This window comes from Urocitellus parryii, chromosome 6 (genome assembly GCF_045843805.1).
Source record: "Urocitellus parryii isolate mUroPar1 chromosome 6, mUroPar1.hap1, whole genome shotgun sequence".
NCBI classification, from domain to species: Eukaryota; Metazoa; Chordata; class Mammalia; order Rodentia; family Sciuridae; genus Urocitellus; species Urocitellus parryii.
Window position 1 is genome coordinate 11,258,041 of NC_135536.1, and position 26,284 is coordinate 11,284,324.

At 51.0% G+C, this 26,284-nt stretch overlaps 1 protein-coding gene across 1 annotated transcript; it reads right to left on the reverse strand.

Moving 5' to 3' along the window:
- Nucleotides 1-2,690: 2,690 nt before the first annotated feature.
- On the reverse strand, nucleotides 2,691-12,434 carry LOC144255393 (serpin A11-like). The gene is made up of 5 exons (XM_077800037.1): nucleotides 12,373-12,434; nucleotides 8,654-9,299; nucleotides 7,149-7,422; nucleotides 4,441-4,588; nucleotides 2,691-3,001 (listed from the first exon to the last, which is right to left on the reverse strand). Exons 2-5 carry the CDS (start codon nucleotides 9,294-9,296, stop codon nucleotides 2,798-2,800), a joined length of 1,269 nt encoding a protein of 422 aa, XP_077656163.1. The 5' UTR covers nucleotides 9,297-9,299; nucleotides 12,373-12,434; the 3' UTR covers nucleotides 2,691-2,797.
- Nucleotides 12,435-26,284: the final 13,850 nt, after the last annotated feature.

Here is a 26,284-nt window from a genome sequence, read left to right on the forward strand (position 1 = left end):
TTCTACAGCTCTGTGAGGACATCCACAAGCCCCCGATTCCAAATTGCCAGGAAAGGTGTCGAATGGCCCAGCCATCTTCAGACAGGACACACAGCTCAGGTGGTGAACCAATGGGTGGTTCCCCTCGATCAAGCCCCACCCTGGCTCCCTGCCCCTGATCAAAGGCCTTCAGGCTGGCAGGGTCCCTGTGCTAAGGACCTGGTTACATCCAAGACTCGCAGCTCAGTCCTTGGAGAGAACAGTGGACCTGACAGGACGTGGCCCTTGGGTGCTATGATTCGTCTTGTTGCCTTCTCAGTCTACACTGCCCAAAGCCCATCCCCGGGACCCCTTTCTTTTCTCTGCTATCAATTACTGTTTGCTGCATAACAAAAAGACCCCAAAATGTATCGGGTCAAAGCGATGGACATTTGAGGACATATCGAGCTCATGAACCTGCAGTCCAGCTAAGCAGGCCTGGCCTGGCTACGGACTGTGGTGGGTCAGCTGGAGTCACTGGTGGAGGATGGCCTCACCCACAGTGTGACAAGAGGCTGGGGGTGGGGGCAGCTGAGCTTCGTGCCATTCCTCAGCAAGCCAACCTGGATTTGTTCACAGCAGAAGCAAGGGTCCTGCCCCGGCTCCTCCTCACAGCTCTGTCCTCTGGATTCTCTTCTCTCTGGCCAGATGCCTGGGCCAGTCTGCCCTTGGCATCCTGAGAGTTTCCTTCCTTCCAACACACTCTAGAGTGTTGACCATAGGCACGCCTTTCTGGGGTTCCAGATTTAGTAAATAAAGTCACAGGACACCCTGATGTCCAAATATTAAATAAACAGCAGAAATGTTTTAGGTAAAGCCTAAATATTGTATGGGACATACTTATACTAGATTATTTGCTGTTATCTAAAATTCAGGTTTCACTGGGTGCTCTATATTTTATCAGGCAACCGGTAGTACCCTCTTAGGACTCTCACCAACCCAGCCAAACAGGAGGAGGGGGCCGCTGACTCTTCCAGGGCACGTCAGTGACCCTCTGCAACCAGCAGGGGGCAGGGCTCGCCTTTGGTGGTGGGCGATGGGTGTGGGACCAGCATCCCTTCAGTACACTGGCTCTCTCCAGGAAAAGAGTGTGTGATCAAAAGTGGGCGCAGCTTCCTGCTATCTGAGGGCCTCCTATTACTCTGAGAACCAGCCCCCTCCCACACAGAGCTCCACAACAGACTCATGCGATTCAGGGTTGCACTGTTCATCTTGCTGGAGATGCCGCTGAAGTTGGGGGACCTCCCAGCCCAGCTCTCTGGGTGTTACTTCATCACTCAGGAACCCGGATGTTTTGCACACACTCCCACCAGGAGCCCGCAAGCTGAATCTGGGGCTTGGACTTGGGAACGTGGCCTGAGCTTGCTGACCCGCAGACCTGTGGGTTGAACTGATGTGCTCTGCTCTCATCTCTGGGTGTCCCTACTCAGGGGGAGGTCGACTGTCCCCTTGCTAACACCTCCATATACTACAGAGGTGGGTCAAGCTGGCCAGGGCTGGCCGGATCGCCCTTCTCTACCTCTGGGGGACAGATTGCTTTCTTACCCGGGTCACTTCCCACATTCAGCGTGGGCACAGGGTAAACATATTCCTCTCTCTCTCTCTCTCTCTCTCTCTCTCTCTGCTCTCTCACCTTCCTTCACCCACCTGCTCCTGGCTTCCCATTTTGGATCATCAGAGTGGAAAGACCCAGGATTTGGGTCAATGGAGGAGGGCTTTGTAAATGATCTTGGTTCAGAGGCACAGCTCGGGGTTTAATGAGCCTTGGACTTCCACTTTCCTTCTGCATATTGTTCCTACGTGACCACTGGGACACTGCTGGAGAGCCAGGGCTGGGGACTGCAGTGGGACAGGGTGTTTGCAGACCCCACCCCTCTTATGGTCTTAGAGCAGACTGGTTTCTAACACCCCATAAATAAAGACAAACACACTTCTCTTCAATGCTGAAAGATCCAGAAAAGAGGTCAGAACATATCTTAGTGCCTGGGGTCCCCTCTCACAGTGGAGAGCTCTGGTGGATAAGTGGACACCCCATTCTTATTTCCTCCGCCGGGTTCAGATGGTGCTCCTGAGGGGCACACCTGGGATGGGGGGTTGAGCTTTCATCTCTAGGGGATGCTCTGTCTCCACTGGACACAGCCCCCCACTCGCCCCCACCCTGTCTGCATTGTCGTCCTGCCATGTTGACCGTCCTGCTTCCCTGGGCCTGGGGCTGGCCCTGGGCTCCTCTTGTCTCCTTGGTGCTTGCGTTTGGCCTCCCCCAGGCTCACCACCACTGCACTGCCTCCCACTCCATGGCATGTGGCCGGGAGCCCTCCCTGGGGCCAGCCTTCCCTCCAGATGAGTCAACTCCTGAGCAGTGACAGCTCAGAGCTCGTCCCGTGGCTGACAGTGCAGAACAGCCACTGTGAAGGGGAGGTGTCTTCCTTCCTCCTATGTCCTCTGAGCCTTTTATTGTGACCCTTACCCAAAGGACACTTGGAAAGGGCCTGACACGGCGGTGGCAACTCCTCCTGGAGGCCACAACATGAACGCTGTCGACATTTTCAACTTTCAGCCACAGTGAACCCTAGAGCTGAGCGGATCGGAGGGTGCGTGGCTCGAGCTGCTCACAGACTCGGCCTCCCTCCTAAGCAGGGCTCCTCAGGGTTCGTGACACCCAGGGCCAACTTTATTGTCACCTTTGCACACCCACGAGCTGGTCTGCCCTCCCGCAGTGCAGGGGGCCCAGCCTTCCTGTTTGGTGGGGAGAGAGGACCCCTGGGACCTCCCACCCCCGTCACCCTGCCACTGGGTTCACGACTTTTCCCAGGAAGAGCAGACTCTGGGTGGTCACCTCCCAAAGCAGCAGCAGGAAGGGCCTGTTGAAATGGGCGTGAGGGGCCGACGTCGTGTTCAGGGGCGGGGGCTGGGAGAGGAGGCCAGAGGCGGCCCCTGCCTGGGTTCCCTTCTCATTCATGTCCACCGCGGCCTTGTGTGACACCTAGAAGGAGAGAAGAGTCAGAGACGGCTCAATTCAGTGGCCTTTGAGGGCAGAGGCTGCCTGCTGGACACTGGGGAGGAAGCCAGCTGAAGCCTTCGCTTCATCCCCTTCTCTCTCCATTTTCTCTCTCCTGAGGGTCCCCCCCCCCCCCGCGCCCCCAACAGTGATGTCACCCTCAGGCAGAAAGACAAAAGGGCCTGAGCCTGGCTGGAGCCGCCTGTGTCTGGCCCAGGCCTGGAGGCCCAGCCCAGCCGACCTCAGGGGTCTAAAGAGCTCAGGGTCACCCAGCCCCCCACTGGCTCCCACGGGAGGAACTTCTTTTCTAACCTCATTTCACACAATTTCCCAGGAAGAAAGGGTTCTGAGCCTTTAAAAGAAGCTGGATAAAAAAATAAAAATGGCCTTGATGTTCCCTTTTATTTCCAAAAGGTTCTAGGAAAAGAGAAGCACTTAAAAGGTACTGTGCAAAAGCCTCTTCAAGACATTTGACTATTTCTTTTCCTTCTTCTTCACCCACCTGCTGCACAACGCAGGAGCATGCGTGTGCACACACACACACACACACACACACACGCACACACACACACACACTCCATGCCCCTAACCAAAGCTCAGAGAGGGGCCTTGACTGTCTCCCCATCCCACGGACCATGATCATGAAAGTGGAACCCCATCTAGCTTCCTCCCCAGTGTCCAGCAGGCAGCCTCTGCCCTCAGAGGCCACTGCATTCTTATTCCCAAATATCAGCTCTCCCCTCCTGTTGGAGGGTTGTCAACCTTTGCCCATTCCATGTGTTTTGTGGGGCCACCTGTAGTGCAGAACATGGCCCATCCCCATGGACTGGGGTCATGAAAGTGGAACCCAATCTAGCAAATGGCCTGGGCACTGCCATGACACAGGTCAGGCATGGGGACAAGTGTTAATGAGCTGTTGAACTTTTTCTCTGGCTTTCCTCCTCTTCTGTGAGGACAGAAGAGGACAGGGGCTTCTCCTTTCCCCTATATCCCTGAGGGAAGCAGTCATGGGAAGCAGATATTTAGCTGATGTAGGGGTTGTTTGTTACTGCAGCAAAGCTGAATGAGATACCTCCTGTTTTTGTCCCACTGTTACCCATAGCCATAACGAAGGCAGGTAGAGTCCCACAGCTGCCCCAGTAAGAGGACATACTAGGAATCAAGACAAAGCCATCCCACACCTGGGAAAATTATGGCCCCATGAATCACCTCTAATGAGTACCTGCTCTATGCAGAACACTATTCCTGCACAGAAAACACAGATCTAGGAGGAGGGGAGGCAGGAAGGGAGTTGTCCATGAAAGGGAGCTATAAAGATTGCGATGTTGCAGGCCCTGCATAGGGAACAGACTGGAGGACTTGATTTCCCACCATGTGAGAAGGGAGAGGCCCTGCATCTCACCCGTGCACCTCCACTGCCTTACCCTGGAGATGGTCTTGTTGAGCCGCCCAGTGATCCCCGAGAGGTCTGCTTCCAAGCTGAATATGCTGTTGAGCCCGATTTGGGGAAGAATCTCTTCCAGGTTATATGTGGCGGAAACGGAAAACCTCGGCAGGTGCAAGTCGAGCAGGCTGAAGGGAGAATCAGAGAAATGTACCATCTTGTCAGTGTTGCCCTTGCCCGTCTGTCGGCAGCCTGCCCCGTGGAGGGACAAGTGTTTCCTAGTGTGGGGGGCGAGCAGTCCCCCGTGACACACCTGCTGTGGGGGACACTCCACCTCCCTAGCCAGAGCTCCCTTGCTGCAGGCCTCAGGGAGTGTCTGGGGCTGGACCTGCCTGAGGTCCTGCCTGAGGTCCTGACATGGCCCCCTGTCCTCCTCTTCATCCCCCCTCTCCAGAGTGGGGTTTTGAATGGCTTCACTGATGAGATCCACAGATGGCTGTGCGAAGTCAGTGCTGGTGACATTTCCCACCCCCACATCTCATTTGTCTGCGATTTCTGTGGCTCAACCTCCAAACCGTGTCCTCACTCCTTATCCTGGCCTTCCCCTCGCCCAGGCCACCACCATCTCCCACCTGTCTGAACTTGTTTCCTCGTCTGTGAAATGGCGCAGAGATGCCCACTCCACGGGCTGTTGTGAGGATCCCGTGGCACAGCAGGTGTGCAAAATGTGAGTCACAAGGAACAGGTCACTCCCTCCTGCAACCGGGCCTGCTGGGCTGTCAGATGACCACCCTTCCTGGGGCCAACTCAGAAGATTCTTCCCACCCACAGTAAATCCATCCTTCTCTCCTGGGGATTATTCTTTTCTTAAGTACTGGTTGACAATTGCCAGGGCACCTCCGGATTTGACTAGTTAATAACTAATTTGGGAACTTATGTCTCTAGAAGGTCAAACTGAGGTTCATCATTATCGTTACCAGTTTGATACCTAGGCCACAGGAGGGTCCAGGGGCTAACCGAAGTGGAAGGACATCTTGGCCTTCTTGACACATTTTTCACAGGGAGATCTTGGGTGGGCAAGCCCCAGGCCACTGGTGGGGGACAGGGGGAGGGGGAGGGGGACAATGAGTAGAATTTTACTCATTTTGCGGAGAAGTCAAAGCAAACCCTTTTTGAGGGAAAATCGACTCAATCCAGAAGATTCTATGGTACTCCCTCCTGCAGTGGGAGAGAGGGGCAGGCTCACCCTGCGGGAACCGAAAACTGCGGGGCTGGAATCCGGGTTTGACTGGAGCTTCACGGGTTCAGAGAATTCCTTAAGTCCTGACCTTTCCCCTCGACCTACCGCATCTCTTTTCCTGGGTGCTTTAACTTCTGCCCAGGTATAAAGTGCCTCTCTCTACTCTGAGGCCTCGGTGTGGGTGGGACTCTGAGAGAAGACACCAGTGGCACAGGAGGGGCTGGCAGCCACTGGGTCGTGTGGGACTGCCACCTGAGATGGTGGGCATGAGCCCTCCTCTTGAATCTGGGTGGGATCCGTGGCTCTCCGGCCAGTGCAATACGGCAGGAGGGACACTGCTGATTTATGGACCTAACCCTTCAAAGGGTACGAGCCTTCCCTTCCTTTTAGGGCCCTTCCCTTGGAGCCGCGAGCGGCCACACAGTGTCACACTGAGCTGCTCCGCTCAGGCTAGCCTGGGGGACACCCTGCAGGAAGAGAAGCCGGCCTTGCCCAGATCCCCTCCAGCCCACCCAGCCTCATCCAGACCCACTCGAAGGAGGCTTCGATGGCTCCAGCCCCCATCTCTCCCCCAGGAGTGGGAACCAGGCCACGGGGCCCTGCCAACCCGGGCAGCAAGGGGCAACAGCTGGCCTCCGGGCTGCTTAGTTTGGGGCCAGTTTCTTTGCAGCTAGAGGTATCTAGAATTCAGGACCAGATTCCATCCCAGGTCGCTCCATAAAGGGAGACACATCCTGAGAAGGCTGGGCCAGGGAGGGGGACCTCGGGAATCAGAAGAAGCTGCAACCGCAGTGAGGAAGCCACAATCTAAAAGCAAGTAGAGGGGACAGGATTCCCCTTTCCATCCCTCCTTCCCCCCCTCGGTCGCCTTTCCCTATTCCACTCTTCTCCCTCTTCCTAAGATTCCCGAGGTGCCAGACCTCTCTGAGCCACTGGTGTCTCCTTGGTCTTGCTCTCCAGCTTCTGCATGTCAGAGAGAACTTTGACCCTTGACCTGCTGAGGCTGGCTTAGTTCACGCAGCCTCATCTTCTCTGGTTCCATCCATCTGCCAGCAAATGCCGTAACCTCATTCTTCATGGCCGACTACAACTCCACTGTGGATATATACCACATTTTCTTTACCTAATGATTGTTCTTAATGATCGTCCTTTATCTGGCATTTTGGTGACACTTTATTATCGTGTGATATTAAATTACTATGTGAAGAACGAAGGAAGCCAGGGGAAATGAGATTGGGGTCAGGACACCCGGTGGAGGGATCATGGTCCACATCCAGTGAGCATTTAGGATCCAGGTTTCAGTCTAACTATGGACTCAGTTAATCCAGCGAGCAATGCAATTCAGGAGGAATCAAGGCCTCAGAGGAAACCTGAGGCCCAAGGAGGAGAGAAAATTACCCAGGATCCCAGAGTCAAACTTGGAATTTAGCGTTTGGGGACAGGAGTTGACCAAGACCTGCTCCGGCTTTTGAGCAAAGATTGCGGGAACCCTTCCATGTGGCACCTACCTGGGCAGGAACAGCTGTCCCCACTTTCTCAGGGTCTCTGGCTGCAGAGCGGCCTCCACCTGCCTCATCCTGCCAGGGTCAGGGAGCACCAGCAGCAGCCAGGCATTGCCACTGTACTCTATCTGCAGCACGGTGCACGCCACCTCCTGGTCATAGAGGAACCTGTGCATCTCCCTCTGCTGCATCATGGGAACCCGGAGAGAGGTCCTGTCATCCACGGAGAAGCTTTCCTGCTTCCGGGTCTGGTAGCGATCGAAAGGATGCTTCCACTTGGCTGAGGACACAAGACCCGTAACACATGAGCACATGTCCCAGGAGAACGACTCTGGGCGGCTGTCTACAAAGCCACACCGGCCTGGTGACTGTCTCTTGGGTATGTAAGTGTGAGGTGAAGAAGTAGCTTGGAGGCAGAGCCAGGAGGCCAGAATCCAGGCCAGGGCTTAGCCACTAGAGTGTCAGCAGAGTCTGAGCTCCAGGGGCCTAGGGTTGGGCTTCTTTTCAGAGGAATTTAGTTCTCGAGACCACAATGCATTCCCATCCACTAAGCACCTTCCATGGGTGAGGCATAGTCTCTAAATCATCCCCCAAATTAACAAGAAACAAGTGTCATCGTCCCCATATTAGGGATGGGGAAACTGAGGCTTGTGCATTTCTGTAAACATGCCATTTACAAAGCCAGGAAGTATCTTGAGCTGAGATCAGTGGCCTGATTCTGACGGCACAGCTCAGGTTGTTTCCAAGCCCTTTAAACAGATCCTCGGCCCAGTGACCCCTAGATGACCAGCTTATGCAGAGACACTCAATCAGTGACCAAGTACTGCAGATTCTACTTCCAAAGCCACAGGTTTATCAAGGTTAGTGTCACCTGGATTTGGTCCACTTTGAGAAACACCTAACTTGTCTTTCCCCTCCCGTCCTTACTCCCTCCAAACCATTTCCACACTGTATCCAGGCTCATCTTGCTCCTTTGTTTTTTTAAATCTGGGTCTCACTGTCCTGCCTGAGCTAGTCTCAAACTCCTGCTCTCCATGATCTTCCTATCTCAGTCGAGTAGCGGGGCCGATTCCCATCTTCACGCCCAGCCACACTCTCTCTTTCTAAACAGACGCGATCATGTCACTCTACTGTTGAGACTGGAATTCCTGGTCTTTCTTTTGTCTGAAACTTTACCTGAGCAGATCCAATTCACTCTTCAGGTCTCCACTCAGAGGCCTGCATTTCTGGGGAGCCTCCCCTCACTCCCCAAGTTTGCATGGATGCTCGTCTCCTCCGAGAGCTCCAGGGCACCTACACCCACCTGAAAGCATGACATCCCTCTGAGCTCTGTGGCCGCTCCTTGCTTCCAACCCACGTGGGATGTGAGCTACCCAAGGGTAGGAAAGCTGTCATTCGCAGATTCCCAAGAGGCAAACAGCATCCCCCAAGGATGTGTTGGTCACCTCTGTGTGGTGACAGTGTCTACTCACAGAGGAGACGCCAGTCATTGTGTCTGAGCGAGCCCTCACCTTTGAAGAAGATGTAGTTCAGGAGAACCATGAGGGTGTCGTGGCTGAACTGGGGCAGGCCGTCCGTGACGTGCCCGTACGTCTGCTTCCTCACGTACTCATTGATCTGCCTCCAGGTTGTAGCCGGATCCGAGAAGTTGGCAGAAAAAGCAAAAGCGCCATACAGCTCCTTGGTGCTGTCCAAAAAGTGCTGCAGGGGCTTGAGCCGCTTGTCTAGGAACAAGGAGCTCCCTACTTTTAGTTCAAGTTTGGGGCTGGGCAGGTCAAGGGTGCGGAGGAGGCTCTGGAAGCCCCGGTGGACGTCGGCTGCTGGGGTCTCTGTGAGGTTGAAGCCCAGCCCCTCCAGGATCTGTGTTGAGGTGTCACCTTGGGCCCCAAGGGAGAGCAGGGCCAGGGTGCTGGAGAGGCTCACGGGCGAGAAGAGGATGTTTCCTGGGGTGCCCGCCGCCAGCCGCTTGTACAGGCGCAAGGCGAAGCTGGTAATGGTGGGTGTGACTTTGTGGTAGGCAGGAGCTGGCTCCGAGAGCTGATGGCTGGGGGGTTGATGTGCCCCTGGGCTCTTATCTCCATGGGCAGGAAAGGGCTGACAGTGGACAGAGGCCAGGATCCCGGCTCCCAGCAGCCACAGCCTAGCCGGCCCCATCCTCTGGAAGCAAGATTCGAACACGTCAGTCCTCCTCTTCCCAAGCGACTTCATCTGCCCCCCTGCTTGGCCATCAAACCCACCATTCAGACTGTCCCACAAGGGTGCCATAGGCACACTGCAGAGGACAGTGGTAGATGACAGTCCTCCCAGGCTTGGGGAAGACCAGCAGCCCTCTCTCTGCTCCACATGTGATAGAGGTTTTTGAGTAAAGGACTCCGGGCTACAAAAAAAATCTTCCATAGCTTATCCTGCTCCCCTCCCTGCCTCCCTCCCTTCCTATCTCCTCTACCTTCCCTCCATCTTTCCTTCCTCCTTCCTTCTTTCCATTTCCTCTCAAGGATCTATCTGACTCAAGAAATTAACCCGTATTGAATATCGAGTCGGGAGAAGAAAAAAAAATCCCAATTCCCGACCCCACAAGCTTCAGGTCCAGTTGGGGTGGCCTGCACTAGTTAAATGAGCAAATGTGTATGTTACTATAAATGGAGAAGAGGGCTGTGGAACAAGTGGTCAGGACACTGTGACCATGAGTGACACTAGGCCTGCCTCACACCTAGGCACAGCCTTGACCTAGAATTTCATCTTCCAGAAGGAAAAGGATGATGTGCAAAGCCTCACGTCAGCCCCATGGGAAAGAGGGGTCCCTGGGCCCTCCTGATCCTTCCTTAGCTGGATGTGAGGGTCACCCACCGGGTGGCGCAGATGAGAGGGGCCCATGGGTGAGGACAAAGCCACAGAATTGGTGGGTCCTGGGAGGAGAGGAGGGAGCATGGATCTGTCTCCACATCTCCATCAAGACTCTGCTGTCTGTCATGTGCAGTGGCTGGAGCTTCCATCTTTGATTGATGTGGAGGTTTAGGAACCGTCTGTCATGGGTAGACTTGTTTTTGCTCCAAATTTATAAGCTGAACCTTCAGCTACTAGGACCCCTGAAGGGGATCTTGTTTGAAAATAGGATCATCACAGGTATAATTTGTTAAGATGGGGTCATTAGAGTAGGCTCTTAACCCAGTTTGACTGGGATCCTTATAAAACAAGAGCTTTAGGCACAGAGACACACCATGGAGAAGACAGACTGCAGGTGATATCCTACCAACTGGGCAAAGCCAAAGATGGCCGGCAACCACCAGGAGCTGGGGAGAGGCCTGGAGCAGACTCTTCCCAACGGCCTCAGGAGGAGTCAGCTCTACCCACCCCTTGATCTTGGACTTCAGCTTCCAGAGCTGCTAGACAAAAGCTTTGGTGGTTTAAATGCAGCACTTTAACGGCTTGTTAAAGCAGCCCCTGCAGACGAGTACGACACCTCTTGGTTATAAGACATGCCGGAAGAAACTCTGGTCCACCTCTAGGGGATACTGGGGGTACAGAAACAGGAAGACCCCTGGCTTCCGGGCAGGATGTGCAGGGCACCGTGTCGCGCTGTGTTTAAAACCTCCCTTTCCCTTTCAGGTCCCCCTGCCCATGCACAGACCCCTGGATCCTGCAGACCCTGATATCCTCCTGCTCCACTTGAAACCACCCTTTCCATTGTTCCTTCAGTGGGGGCCAAATTCTGACCTCCTGGTGCCTTGTGGTAGATCGTCCTGAAAACACTGGTGATTTAATCAGCACTTTGAATCCTCTTTGCCCAAACTAATGAGCTCTGGACAAATTACAGCTGTAGTGGCAGTGCTGGGGAGGGTAGCGTTCCAGGTGGCATTTGGCCCTGGTGTCCTGAACGCTCTGCCCAACCACTATTCAAAGCCCAGCGGCCGGGAGGCGAGATGCTGTCTCCTCTGTTATGTCGAAACGCGTTTGCTGGTCAAAGTGTGATGGGCACTTTTCCAAGGTCATGACCTCCCTCCCTCCGCACAGCTCAGTGGGGGTGGCTCTATGACATTTCCTGTACATTTCAGATTTGCCTTTTTGATGGGAAATTTGTAAGATGCAGAACAAATTAAAACTTGGTCTGTCCCTGGGTAAAATCAGAAACACAGAAACTACTTCTCATTTATTCCTTCTATGCCACTGAACTCAGCACCGTTTTCTGCCCCCATGGCACCCCAAGGTCTTCCCGACCTGCAAAACGACCTCGACTTCCCAGTGGGGCCTGGGTTGCAACCAAGGCTCTGCAGGAACTCACTGCCGCGCAGTGCAAAGAAACCTCCTTCACAAGGTGTCAGTTTTGCAAAATGTAGGCAAAGTCCCCTCCCGGGCAGGCAGGTGAAGGCTTATGTGACAGACACACAGAGCACCTAACACAGAAAGAATGTGATAGGGGTTTTCTTCCCATTCACCAAGGCTTAGTGCAATGACATCCAGTTCATTTCATAGCTCCTTTTGTAGAAAGATCCCAGAGGGAAATGAAGAACCCTATCCATTCATTATAACATTTCATTTATTAAGTGTTTATTAGAGGGCTGGGGATATTAGGTACGTTGTATCACTGTTTTTAGGACAGATGGGTTTGTAAATTAGGGAGGAGGGATGGGAGAGGTGGGTGGTGTTTCTGGTCATATCGACCACAAGAAACGGGGGTGCTCTTAGCACTCAGTGGGTGAGATTTGGGTACATGGAAGCTTTAAACTGCCCAGAAGGGTCACATGCAGTGAGAATGGTCCTGCCCAAATGCAGGTGGCACCTGCTTTGTTTCTGACTCAATCCTTCTGAGAACCCTGAGGCACAAGGATTCCTAGCCCAGTTGTCCATTTGGGGAAACTGAGGCTCAGGGCAGGACAAACACTCGATAAAAGGGAGGCAGGAGAAAGACTCGGGTCCAGCTCAGGGCTTCCAAGCATGCCTCTTTTCCCATCACAAGATTTCTAGTAAGTTTCGTCCTTTGCTGTGGTCTTATCTGCCGGGAATATTCGGAGCTCCTCGGTCCAAAGTCTTGGATGCCAAAGGTCATTGAGAACCTGAAATTCTAACTTGGAGACTCAGAAGCAGTGCTCATTCCACTCTAACTCGAGGGGACTCACTTCTCCCACCCCTACCTGTGAAGCCAGAGATGGAGAAACAGAGAACTAGAGAGCAGGAGGGGGATAGAGCGGTGACTGCCACCTGCCTTCCTTCCCGGCAGGAGCCCAGTACTCACAGAGCCTTATCAGCAAGCCGGGCCCAGGTCCTCAGCCTGCACGTCCTCCTGCCACAGAAAAGTGGTGTTGGAGACCCAGCAGCCTGGTCAATATTTGCCAGGTCAATTCCTGGAACTAGTGTGAAGACAAGCACAGCAGGCGGGAAGGGCTCTTCTGTTGAGAGCTCCCATCCAGCTGCTTGTCCTCAGACAAGCAGATGGTCTGGGGCCCAGGTGGGTCTGAGGTGCTCTGATGCTGGTGAGGTTGGTGGGGCCTTTGCTGCTGGACCCTGTGCCTATCCTTTGAATTAGCCAATCGCCCTCACCAGAAGACCGGGACTCCATCCTCCACCACCACACCAAACTGTTCTGGTATTTTACCCACATTTTAAAGAAGGATCACACACAGAGTGGGGTCTTCCCTCCTGCTGTGCTGAAAGCCCCATAAAGTGGGACCATGGATGCTGCTTACTGGTGTGTCCCAGTATCCACCAGGAACTAAAGGAGTGTTTCTTAGAGATGCTCTTGATGATAGAACGGAGGTGCCTTTTGTGTTCTTCATTTGAAATTTTTTAAATCTCCAAATTGCTGACAAAGAGCATGTCTTGTTCATTACCAGAAAACAATAAAACATTATTTTTAAGAAGTAGAATTAGTGGGCTGGGGTTGTGGCTCAGCAGTAGCACATTTGTCTGGCATGTGTGAGGCACTGGGTTCGATTCACATATAAATCACATATAAATAAATCACATATAAATAAATAAAGGTCTATCAACAGGTTAAAAAATCTTTTTAAAAAAGAAGTAGAATTATTTAATGGTGCAAGAAATCTTGTTATTCAAGAAAAGCTTGTTTTTCACTTTTCAAGTGTGAAGTGTCCCAGGAGACTGAGCCTGATTCTCTGAGGGACGGGGAGGAGGTTTATGTTTGTAAAACTCCCTGATCAGATGCAGCTTCTTCATGCAGACTTCTTCATGTCTGGTCCTAATCTGATGCTGAACTTCCTCCACTTGGTGGTCTCTGAGCGGCTCCCAAGGTGATTGACATCTTGACTCAGATCTCACAAGAGACCTGAAGCCGTCTCAAAGGCCCCATGCACAGAAACAGCTTGTTGTCCTAAGCTACTATCAAATTTGGGGGTGATTTGTTATGCAAGAAGAGGTAAATAATAGGATTTGTTAACGTGGGTCTTCAGGAAGGAGTTAATAGGAGGTGGTAGAGATCATAATCCATTCTCTGAGAAAAAAAAAAATGTGAGTAGTTTTCTATGCAGAGGCCCCAACCAGCACTTCCAAACATCCGATTTCTCCCGTTCACTAAGTGGAGGTGATCCCTAGATGAGGTGACTGGGAGAATCACTCCTGCACAGCCTTCATCCATCCCCTCCTGTGAGGCTGTGACAGCTCCTGCCACACCATTTACAGTAGGGAGACTCTTTCTTCCCTCCAGCCCCTTTCACTGAGCTCCTGCCTCCTGTGCTCACCTGCAGGCTCTGCCACCTGGAGAGGTGTCTGCAGGCTGGCAGGTGCAGGCTGAGCTCACTCAGTGCTTCTGCTCCTGGTGTCTCACCGCTCTCCTGGGGCCGGTGGGATAATCTCTCTGGGTGTGATGCCCGAGAGTGCAAAGTTCAAAAGAGCACACAAACATGCAGGTCGGCCACAGCTAATGGGTCACAGGGAGAGGTGGCCTCACTCCAAGACACTCACTTGTCAAGCTAAAAGGCTTTCGTCCAAGATGTCACTGCCATTCCAACCTCTTCTGCCATGGTTTGGGTTTGGAATGCCTCCCAGAATCCCAAGCGTGGAAGACTCGGTTCCCAGCGCAGCAGTGTGAGGCTTTGGAAAATGATTAGCTTAAGAGGGCTCTGGCTTTATCAGTAGATGAATCAATTTGATGGATTATAATTTGGATGGACTACTGGCAGGTGGTGGAAACTGTAGGCAGGTGGGGCGTGGTTGGAGGGAGTAGGGTCACTCGAGGTGGACCCTCGGGGACCACTTCTCATCATGACCCTTGCTTCTTTCTCTTGCTTCCTGGTCATCAGGAGCTGAGTAGCTTTCCTCTGTCATGATATTCTGCCTCCCCTCCCCTCGGACCCAAAGCAATGAATGGACTGAAGCTTCTGAAACGGTAGGGTCAGGCAGCAGCCACCAAAAGGAGGCAGACTAAAAAGGCTGCAGAAACGAGGCTTTATTGAGATTTCACTCCAGGCGAGACCCTCCAGACCAACAGGGTGGGTCGGGGAGAAGCGCATGGTTGGGCTCAGCCGGACTGGAATTTTTATTGGGCTTAGGGACAGGACTGGGGGGGGGGGTTAGAGTCCCTTGTCCTACTGGGGTTGGTTGGGGGAGTTTGCTGAGATCCATTGGTCAGGAGACCCCGCTGATTGACAGGCAGTTCTGTCCACACCTGGCTCTTTTGACAGAATACGGTTTTTGCTGTGACTATCCCCAACTATGTAGTTCAGAAGCCTTTGGAATCAGTTTATGGAAGAAATTTGGAAATGTGTGAAGATGCAGGATGGAGAAGTCTCAGAACATGGAGCACTTAAATGGGTGATTCTGCTGTAAGTTCGGAAGACCACAATGCTGGTAACCACGGGGACAGTAAAGACTGTGCTGAGGTTTCAGATGGGAAAGAGGACCCTACTGGGAACTGCACTTGAGGCTATTCAAGAACTTGCCTACGTTTTGCCAATGTCCTGACACTTTGTGTCAGGCTGAATTTAAAGGTGATGGACCAATTAATGTGATGGAGAAAATTTTAAGGCAGCATAACGTTCAAGCTGTGACATGGATATCACTGGTGACTTAGCCAGGATTCCTGTTAGAAATGGGACCCAAAATCAGAGTATAAGGATGTAGCCATTTAGCTAGAAAAGTGTCTATATAATTTGGACCAAGGAAGTTGTTCTTGCTGATGAGATTTGTGCCATTTTAAGAGAGGCCAAGGACTTTGAATGGAGACAAAAGGAAACATGCTTTAAGGACGTCTCAGTAAGCAGCAGGATTATCCCTGCCACAGACTCAAGGGCATAAAAGTAAAAACTTCTTTGAAAGACTTTGCTTTATGAAGAGATTTCTGGAGTGACCTGGTCCCCCAGGGCTGCCTAAGAAGTTGGTTCCCCACGATTATTTTCACTGAGCTCAGTAGCCCAGGTACCCAAAGGCCACTGCAACCCTGGTCCAAGGGGACATGGCTATGCTTCTGCTAGTGGCAGTTCTTGGCCTCATCTGCATGGTGATGGTTTTACAGACATAAAGAATGTAAGAGAAGGGGCTGGGGTTGTGGCTCAGTGGTAGAGCACTTGCCTAGTATGTGTGAGGCCCTGGGTTTGAGTCTCAGCAGGTCTAATATCGAGTAAGATCCCAAATGGAGGCCATTGAGAATGAAGTCCAGAAAAAGCAGAACAACTCTTGGAGTGTTCATGTCCCCAAGGCCCAGAGCCCATCCCAAAGAAGTGTTAATAAAACAGCGCCCAGCAAACTTGAAGATGCTGACTCAAAAGTCCTTCCTGCCCAGATTACTCCTTTGGCCCACCCGTGCCCCACTCTTGACAGAACAAAGGACAGAAATGTGACAGGAATGCGGCAAAGAGAAAAGAATACCTTAGCTATAAAAAGGGGAGACAACCGCGCTCCCACGGATTCCACCTCTTGGATCCCCTTCTTCCTCCGGGAGAAGTCTTTTCTGCTGTCCTTTAATAAAGCCTCTACTTTCCACTCTGACCTGGCCTCGGCGTGCTTCTCTGGTGTTCTTCTTCAACATTGGGGAGGCAAGGACTCGTCGCGGGTCAACAGCGGTAACCTTAGTCTGAATGGCACGGGGCTCCTGTTTTCGCCCACTTGGAACACTTCTTGGTGCAAGTCAGCCACCAGGTATGAGACCTGACTGCCTGACCACCTCACACTGCTGTGAGGAGCTCATATGAAGAGATGGATATGAGGAGGAGCAAAGATGTGCCAGACATGGGGGAGCGTGCATCAGACTTTTGACTGCAGCCCACCCCCCACCCAGCTGAAAACACATCCACATGGCAGCATGTGGATCAAAGGAGCCAACCAGTTGAGCCCTGCCCTGATTCCTGACCCATAAATCGGTGAGTTGATAACCAGTGTTTTGAAGCCACTATGTTTTGGGGACATTTTAAGGCAACAATACAGCAATAAATAACCAAAACAGAAACTGCTACCCCAAACTAGCATACTGTCAAAACAAAACCCAGGGGCAGGCAGAGGCCTAAAGGAGTCTGTTAGGGGTGGCTAGACAGGCAGTGAAGGTTCTGTTTGGGTGGTTGGAAAAAAAGGCAGTTCATATTATGTAGTTATGGGATTTGGGCAACATTGCCATCTTTGTAACTTGGAAGAAAGAAAATTACTGAGTTAACTTGTGAATCTAGCCAATAAAATTCCCTGGTAGATCTCTGAAAGTGTGATTTACCTCTTTCATCTGTATTTGATTAAGTATGACATGAGAATAAAAGATTCTCAATGCAAGAAAGAGCTTGAGATCAAACATCAAACCCCAAACACAGTTTGTGAACTATGTGCTCAGACTCAAAGTCAAGTTTGAGTGTAGTCCCAAGACTCTGTTAAGATCTCCCAAATATTAAAAACGGAGCCTTCTGGATTTTCTCATATAGATAAAAGGACTCCTAATAATGTGATGAGTATTGTCCCATGACACCTTATTCACAACCTGAAGTAGAGAGGAATTTTCACAAAGATATTTGTAGGTATAGCTTTTCTCTATTGAAATAGATGATTATTTGATTCTTAGACAACCCATAAGGATTTTAAAAGAGCTGTATTGGGACTAAAAGGGACAGAGATGTTTTAAAATGCAAAGAGGACTTTGGTTCTCCAATTCCCTATTGGCAGAAAGTGGAAAGAAGTTTGAGAAACCATCTTAGGTGTGATATGGGCCATTTCTTATGGAGGAGAATGAATGATATAGAAGGTGGAGCCATGAAGCACCACTTCTAGAGAGCAGAATGGGACTTTGATCAGCAAGCTTTTGTTGTTCACATATGAGAGGAAATTGAAGGTCTGTGCCTGCTGGATTTCAGAATTGTGTGGATCAGTGACTACTATATGCTGACAGGGTGGTTTCTTTCTTTCTTTCTTTCTTTCTTTCTTTCTTTCTTTCTTTCCATCTTGCAATCCAGTAGCTTATTTTTTTATTTATTATTTCTAGTTACACATGACAGTAGAGTGTACTTTGACATTTTATACATACATGGAATATAACTTATTCTAATTAGGATCCCATTCCTGCAATTGTCCATGATGTGGAGCTTCTCTGGTCATGTGTTCATATATGAACTTAGGAAAGTGATGTCCAATTCATTCTACTTTCCTGTGTTCATCTATGAATACAGTTTTCTCTTTTTAAATGAGATATCTCTTGTGATATTCTGTCCTTGAATCCCCATTCTGTGTGTGGGGTGGAGCAATAACTTATCTTCTTATTTTATAGGTCCCTGTACCCAAGAAAACACATCCAAGCGGCACCAGGTAAGTCATCACATCCAAGGAGCCTCGTCTATACCTGGAAACAATTTACATGTTAAAGTCCTTGACTTTGAGCTGATCCTGATGTTGTGATAGGATGAGACTTGTGGGGGTTGGTGAGCGCGTTTGGACATTTTCTACATGAGAAGGATGTAACTGTTGTCAACACTAATAAGACTAATGGATGGTTAAGCAAAGAAAGAAAGACTCTCTACTGATGAATTGATGGAGTGCAAGAGACCTGGATTGGCTAGAAAGACTGTACCGAGGCCTCTGACTTTGAACAGGCCATGGCCTGATACCCATGGTTATGAATCCATTTTGTTTGGTTGGTTGTGTAGATGTTCTTTGAAGATTTTCCACCTGGCTTTAATTAGGTCAACCAAACCTGCCTTTAGAATATTGTCACTCTGCTTTGAATGAAACATTCACACCATGTTGTGATAGTCATCCTCAATATTCTGTCATAGGTCTATTTTTTTTTCCATCTTGAAATCATGGATCATACTAATGGCCATGCTGTTTCCCTCTACACCATCTCAGTTTTCAGGAGCACGAGAGAGTCCTTTTACAAACCCTCCAACCAAAGCCCCAACCTCTGTGCTCCACTTCCTGCCCAACAGGGGACATCACCCCTGAAGTCCTCCCCACCGCTCGGGTTTTCCCTGCCTTCTGCCTCCTGACCAAACCTGCTGCTCCCACAGCCCAGTGTGAAGTGGTGCGCACCACCTCCTTGGCATCCTACCATGCCCGATTAAAACCAAGTCCAAACCAAAAGTCAGGTACGTTTAAAACATGCGAACAACAAGTATCTCACACAACAGAAAGCCGAGGCCTTCTCCAGCTGACAGAATCCCGGCTGTGACTGTTCTAGTATCTTCTTGCTGACACATGTCTGGGAGACTTCTGAGAGCTACTAGACAGGACTCAAATGTGTCATCAGCCAGCTCTGAGTGCCAGCCATTCCCTTCACACTACAGTGAAACATCCTCGCTGTTCTTGGAACAATGGACCTCCAGGGAGCCACAGTGGAGGACGCATTCCTCACCGCCTTTATAGAGCACCCAAGGGCAGAGGACCCAAGGGCAGAGCACCCAAGGGCAGAGCACCCAAGAGCAGAGCGCTGGGGGGGACAGAAGCTCAGCGCAGGCAGCAGTAGGGAGGCTGCAGGCCAGAGCCTCCAACACCTGGGCTTTGGTACTGGGCTCCTTCTGCCCGGGGAGATCCCTGGGCCTGGGTCAGTTGTTTTCCCGCCTAGAGCCACTGCCCACCTAGGTGGAAAGCGAAGTGGGAGAGTAGGGGGGAGACTCAGTGCCACGGGAGCTCTGCCGGCTCCCAGCGTAACTCCCGTTCATTTCTTCCCACGAAGGAGAGTGTAGGAGAGCCCCAAGGGCACGTCCAACGTGGGAGACACTGGAGTCCCCCGGCAGGGATTCTGTGGGTTTGGGAATCCAGGGCTCCTCTGGAGTTGCAGGAGTCACCCCACCCCTGGCCAGGGGAGTGGCTGGTGTCTGCAGAGCCTCCTGAGGGACTTGCGCAGAGGATGGTGGAGACCACCCAGTGGGCGTGAGCTGCCCCTGCCTTGGTGCCACTGTGGCCCACAGCATCACGTGTGACTCTCGAGTTGCAAAGTAAGGGAGCCAGACTGACGTCACTTCAAACTAGCAGGGAGGAGGCTGAGCACCCAGAGGGCCATGCGTGCTCGTGCTTGTGCGCGTGTGTCCAAGTGTGCACCTGCGCACCGCGCCAGAGCAGCAGGGCTCCTGTCCCCGGGAGGTCTTAGCCAGCCACACACCAGTCGTGGCTGTTCTCTGGCATGAGGAGCCCAGCTGGCTTTCGGCAGCCTGCCCCCGAGCACAGACCTCCTCCCTGGCCAACGCGCCCCTTCCATATGATCCAACCTCTTTGTTGCGCAGTGTCCTGCTTTCTCCCATGCCATCTGTGACACACAATGGCCACGGGCTTCCCGCTGCCCCTCATCTCACTCCTGACTCGCAGCATTGCCCTCCTGTTTCTCAAGCTTTCTGGGAACACCCCCAGGCCCTCCTCACAGGCTGCTATAATCCTGCTTATGATAGGCTCCATTCTACTTTTTTGGGGTGAACTATCTCTCATGCACCTTGCAGGGACCTTGCCAGTCTGATTGACTCCTAGCACACATTAAGTTATCGATAATGTTCGCTGAACAAGTGAGGAAGGAATTCGTGCAGCCCCTGAAATGTCCCCAGATGACCACCCAGTGCTCTGAGTCAGCCCATGCATCACGTTTAGATCAGGACCCTGCAGCTTTGGAGCTCTGTTGCCACTGAATTCACATTTTAGGTTTATGGAATTTATTACTGTAATTCTGCAATAAAGGTGCCTGACCTATGTGCTCTCATTCCCAGGAGCTCAGAGGGATGAAAATGGCAAGCAAGGCAATACTCCTTGGAGCTAGTTTCCAGGAGGACTCATGGAAAGGGGCACTGTCCAGGGTCACTGGGTTTGGCTCATCACCACGATCTGATTGTCAATTTGATGCTGAGCCTCAGCTCCCCTCCATGAACACAGCTCTGCTGGGGTCTGGGGGACCCTCAGAAGAGGAGGCAGCAAGTCTCAATGACCCTCTAGGAGCATCAGGAAACACTTCCTGTGCATTCTCAGTGTGCAAGAAATCGACAGGGTATTTCCCACTTGGGCTTTAGTGGAACTTTCAACTTTCTCTAGAGAGAGAATAGGGTCTGTGGCTTCGTTCATCATCACCAGCAGGAAAGGCCTGTGGCAGGAGATGACAGGATAAGAAGGGTCATCCCTCCACCAGACCACAAGGTTGCTGGTGGTGGCTGCTTCCGCCTCTGTACCCTCCTCACTAGGCAGCCTGGTGAGTGCCTGCCAAGAGGAAAACAAACTTCAGTGGCTCCCAGGGAGACCTCGTGACATGGCCTGGTATTGCCAAAGGTGGTGCTTCATTGGTTTTCTAGAAAGTTGGCTCTTGACCTGAGGTTCATGTGCTCCTAAGCTTCAGAGAGGCTGAGAATGCCCCCGGGTCACGGTCATGATTTTTCAGAGGTGCACTTCAGTGCTTCCCCTGGAAAAGGCCTGTTATGCTGACCATATTCCAGAGGGACCTCTCTGCTTTCCTTCCCTGGATACCAATGACCAGAGACCCCTTCAGCGGCTCCAGGACCACTTTGGACCATTATAATCCATTCTTGAATTAAAATTTTATGTCAGAGATCAGAAGGGCTGGCAGGTACCAAGTAGGATAAGACTCCTGCAGGGATGGGGAGTGGTCCACCTGAGGGTGCCATTGGCCAAAGGGTCGCATGTGGCTCAACCCCAGCCATGACCACTACATAGGGTTTTGGCTCACTGTTGCCACAGAAGAGTTGAGATCAGCGATTGGTATCAAGAAGTTTAGGAATCTGGACTTTTATATCCAAAACACTAAATCAATCAATCTCTCTCTCTCTCTCTCTCTCTCTCTCTCTCTCTCTCTCTCTCTCTCTCTCTCTCCCAAAACTTTAGGCAAAGCACAATATTAAGAGTACAGATGGCCCATGGGCAGCCCCACTGTGACATCTGTGTGGGGACCTAAACCTCAGGGAGGAAGGGAGTTCAGACACCTGGGAGCAGGCGCCTGCTCATCCCGGCCAGTCCTGGGTCCATTTTCAAGGGGCTGGAGTTGAACCTTCTGAACATTCATCTGAAGAGGACAAAAGGTGCCTGTGGTGAGGGGAATGGTGACCACATAGTGACAGATGTGGCAGCCATGAGACGTGGCCTTTCTCTGGCCTTCTGTTTCCCCAAGGGAGAGCTCTGCTGGCTGGTCTCTGCTGCACTCCCAGCATGGACTTCTTAGGATGATCTCTCCAGTCAACTTACTTTAGAAACCTCTCTTTGTAATTCCAGAAAAATCAGTGTTTTTGCCAAGGTTATCCCAGACGCCCATCTTCAGGAGGAGGCAGAGATGGAAAATTGGGGAATGAACGCCTTTATCCACCTGTGGAGGAGGGACAGGGAGGGGTGAGGGCACAAGCCCATGCTGTCTCCATCTCTGCCTCTAGGTGGCAGTGCAGGAGACTCTTCTTCCTCCCGGAGCTGTTGGCTGTGGCTAAGGAGCTCCAACCAGCACAACCCCAAAACACCAGGTTGCTCTGGAAGGAAGCCCCCAGCTAAGCAAGCCCAGCGCTGAAGATAAGCAGGAAGACAATGGACCCCTAATGAGGGAGGGAGCAGAGGTGAGAGGGCCCACAGGACAGACTGTGGAAGAGACCAGCCAATGGGAGGCACCAGATGGTGATGGACACTCCTCTGCCACCTCTACCCAGAGGCCTCCCCAGGATCCCTGAGACAAGCCCTGCTACTCCCCTAGAGCAGCAAAGTCCAAAGAGATGTTTGGCAATGTGGGGAATGTATCTATACCTGCACCATCCAATATGACCATGAGCCTCATGCAGCTACAGAGCACCTTGAAATGTGGCTAGTGCAAACGAGGAACTTCTAATTTTACTTGACTTTTATTCATTTAAACTTGAATAAGCACACAGGGCCACTGGCTACTGTATCAAACAGACCCTTAGAGTTTGGTGAGATGTGATTTTCCCCCCCTTTCTTGCACCAGTCACCCTGAATCAAGAGTAAAAAAAAATCTTCATTTATTGAAGGTTTAGTATTGCCATCTATCCTAGATGGCGACCTAATTCTGGGTTCACAAAACCTGACTATTCCAGTAACTTAAGAAAACGACAAAGAAAGCACACAAACACACAGAAGTACCTTTTCAATAATCTGGGGACAGCTCTGAGACCTTAGGGGTCTGTGTAAAGAAAGCAAGCCACTGGAATTCTTTATTCTTATATAGGGGACACACAAGGGGCGGTTCTGTGGGACATTCTATCCCTAAAAGGGCAAAAGGGTAGGATTACAATGGAACAGGTGGGTGTAACTCAACCCCAGCGGGTGACACCTACACCTGGAGCCATGCCTTATTATCCGAGCTGGGGGTAACACCCAAGTTACTGCCACCTGGCCCTGCTGTGCTAGACTGAAGGCAATAATTGTTTAGAACCCGGTGCATCAGGACTTAAAGGGGTGTTCATCCAGGGCAGCTCCCGACAGTTCAGAATGTGCCAGGCATTGTCCCAGGCACTTTCAGCAATGATTCTCCCAATTTGAGATGGCAAGTCTTTAAAAAATTTTTCCCGATGATCTTAAAATGCTTTTACTGTGAAATTTCCTTTGGTGTTTTCCATATTATTGTTGACGATTTTAGTTTTAGCATGAATTCAATCCCCCCAATTTTAGTCATCATCCTTTTTATCTATAGTCAATTCTTATTCAAGTTTACTAAAAACACATCCATTTATTAATGCTGCTTCTTCTGCATTTCAAAGAGGAGCACTTAAAAGATTCCTTTAGCTAGTTGGACCTCATTCTGTGTCAGGACTAATTTTTCCTTAGCATTCTGAAGATATTATTTACGTCTTCCGGGATCTACTGTTACTCAAGCCCTCTGAGGAACCAGTTATCATTTCCTTGTAAATGTTTTCTCTTTTTTCTTTGATTTCTCTTAAGATTTTCTTCATAGTTTAGCTATCACATTGTTGTGCTGCAGTTGTATCTCGGTGTGAATTTGTTTTGATATATTTGGCCACTGCAGCCGAAGGACTGGTCCAGGGTGTTACAGGTTAAGGGAAGAGAATATACTCAGGTGCATTACAGGTGGATGCTCTAATTAGCCAATGAGATAACATTTACAGGAAGCCAGAAACCAGATCCAACCTATGCCTCTGTAGGTAGGGCCATCTTGGCCCGTTTCCGTTCAGGCCAGTGCTGGGGTGATTCCACACTCACTCGACACCCTTCTGATCCCTGGACTTGTTCTTTTCTAGGGTGACAGGGTACTGAAGAGACTGGTGAAAACACAGGCCCAGCCAATGGGAGGCTCCAGGTGGTGATGGACACTCATCTGCAACCCCTACCCAGAGGCCCCTGGAGCATGGACCAGAGGCCCACTAACCCTCCAGCAGGGAGGTGTGGTGTGTCCTGGGAAGAAAGACCAGGACAGCATGGAGTTCTTGGGGACTTGGGGCAGCAGTTATTTATCAAAGCTGTAGAATGACAACAACATTTAAGGGCCACTTTACTGGCGTTCACTCCCTGAAAGATGGCGAGTCTCAGCTGTAGCATGCTGCCCAAGGTCATGTGCTTAGTGATACAGAAACAAGCACGTGAGTGTTGGAGGGACACTTTCCAACCCTCAGTGACAAATCTCCAGCAACCCCCATCATGGTGGACAGCTCTCTGCCCCTCTTCCTGTCCCCTGGGCTGGCCTGGCCATGGCCATTTTCTCTCATTTCCCCCTGCTGCTCTCTGCTCGCCCGCCCTCAGCCCCCTGCTGCTCCTCTTCGCCCACCCCACCCTGGTGCCATCTCGGAGGGAGCCTCTGACCCAGCCTGCGGCACCTCTCCACCCGTGGCTTCCCACCTTGACCTCTGTTCTTTCCTCTACCTACGATGCCTCTCCATGTCTCTGTGTGTGCCTGTCTTCACCTGTGGCTCCAAAGCCACCACCTCCTCCTTGAAGCCATCTGCCATCCTAGATGAAAGTGATCTCTCTGCTCCTCAACATGTTACCTGCCTGCCCCTAGGACAGGGATCAGTATCTTTTTTGAAGGCTCTTCTTGCTGTTCTCACCCTTTGCAGTCCCCGTGGGCCTGCTTCATGGGGAAGTGCTCCCCAGAGCTCCCACACCTCTCCCCCTGCAGCATGGCTCATGTCTTAGCCTGCGCCGTGGGGTCACCCGACTTGGACAAACCTGAGCCAGGCAGCCGGTGGAGGTGAAAGGGAAATAGATCTACACAGAACCCCAGGACTGGAGGAGTTTTGTCTGTCAATTTGTTGTTGTCTTTTTCCCCCAGCCTCATGGGGCACCTGGGATTCCTGTTCCAGAAAGGATTTTTATCCTGGAGATCCTTCACCTAGCACAGGAGTCTGTGAATCTTTTCTTCCCATCATGGCAGAGAAAACAAGAGTGAAACCATCAAGCAGCCCTGGGCAGTACCTTCCCGACACTGGATGGCGGTGCTGCTGGGATGAGTGTCCAGCAGGCACTAAAATAGGCACCTGAGAGATCAATAGTGTGAGGCCCACTTCATAGAGAGGAAAAGCTAAGGCAGCCATGTGACATGTCTAAAGTCACAAACTAACTAGAGGGCACAGCCGTGAACTCAACTTCTGTCCATCTGACTCTGGGTCCTCCCGTCCACCTTTACTCTGGTCCCTTGAAGCCCTGGTCAAAGTCCTTAAAATGAAGGGTCTCTACACAATGTGTATCCTGGACTGGATCCTGGGAAGAAAGAAGGCTAATGAAAACTTAGTGGGATCTGAGTCCACAGTTCAGCTACAGCAAGGTCCCGGCATCAGCTCCCAGGTTGTGTCACATGCCCCATCGTGATGGGATATGATAATAAATATGAAATGTAAATATAAAACTGGGAGCTAGCGAAGGGTACGTGGAAACTGTTACCATCTTCACAACTTCTCTGCAAATCTAAAATGATGCCAAAATTCTAAAGGGGATTTAAAAATAGAGAAGAGACCAAAGCCCAAGCAGTCAAGCACCTAAACCATGAACACACCTGAACCTGGTGTAAGACCCAGGGGAGGGGCAGTGACCTCTCTGAGCTCACAGAGGAGCAATCTCAGGTGGTTTCTGACCAAGTATGGAATCCCTGAGTGGCAAAGCCCTTCCTGCTTTCCTCCAGGAGAAAGTCTCATCTGGGTGCCCGCCCATCTTGGCCACCACCGCAGACTCGCTGACTTTCCTTCCTAAGGAAGCAGAACCGGACGCAATCCCTAAATGGTGGAATTCAACACCTGAATGATTCTGCTGGGTGCATTTTTACTTTGTATTTGTGATGACTAAGTTTTCTGTGTATGATTGTGATATTAATTGTTCTGTTTTTATTAGGATTATTAGTGCATGTTAATTATACCAGATAATGGGTTTCATTGTGACAATTTCATACATGCATGTAATATAGTTTGACCATATGCACCTCCCTATTTTCCTCTTTTCCCCTCTCCCCCTCGTCTCTATTCCCTTCCCTGGTCATCTCTCTTGTACTTTCTTGTCATCTTTTGTCCCCCCGAAATTCCACATATGAAAGGAATGTGATACTTGTCTTTCTGACTTATTTTGCTTAATATGTTGATCTGCAATTCCATCCATTTTCCTAAAAATGACATGATTTTGTTCTTCTTTATGGCTGAATAGTACTCGTGTGTGTGTGTGTGTGTGTGTGTGTGTGTGTGTGTAGAGATAGATGATAAATATCACATTTTCTTATTCCACACATCAGCTGATGGGCATCAAGACAGATCCCATAACTCAGCTACTGTGAATATGTTGCCATAATATGGCACACAGTATCTCTA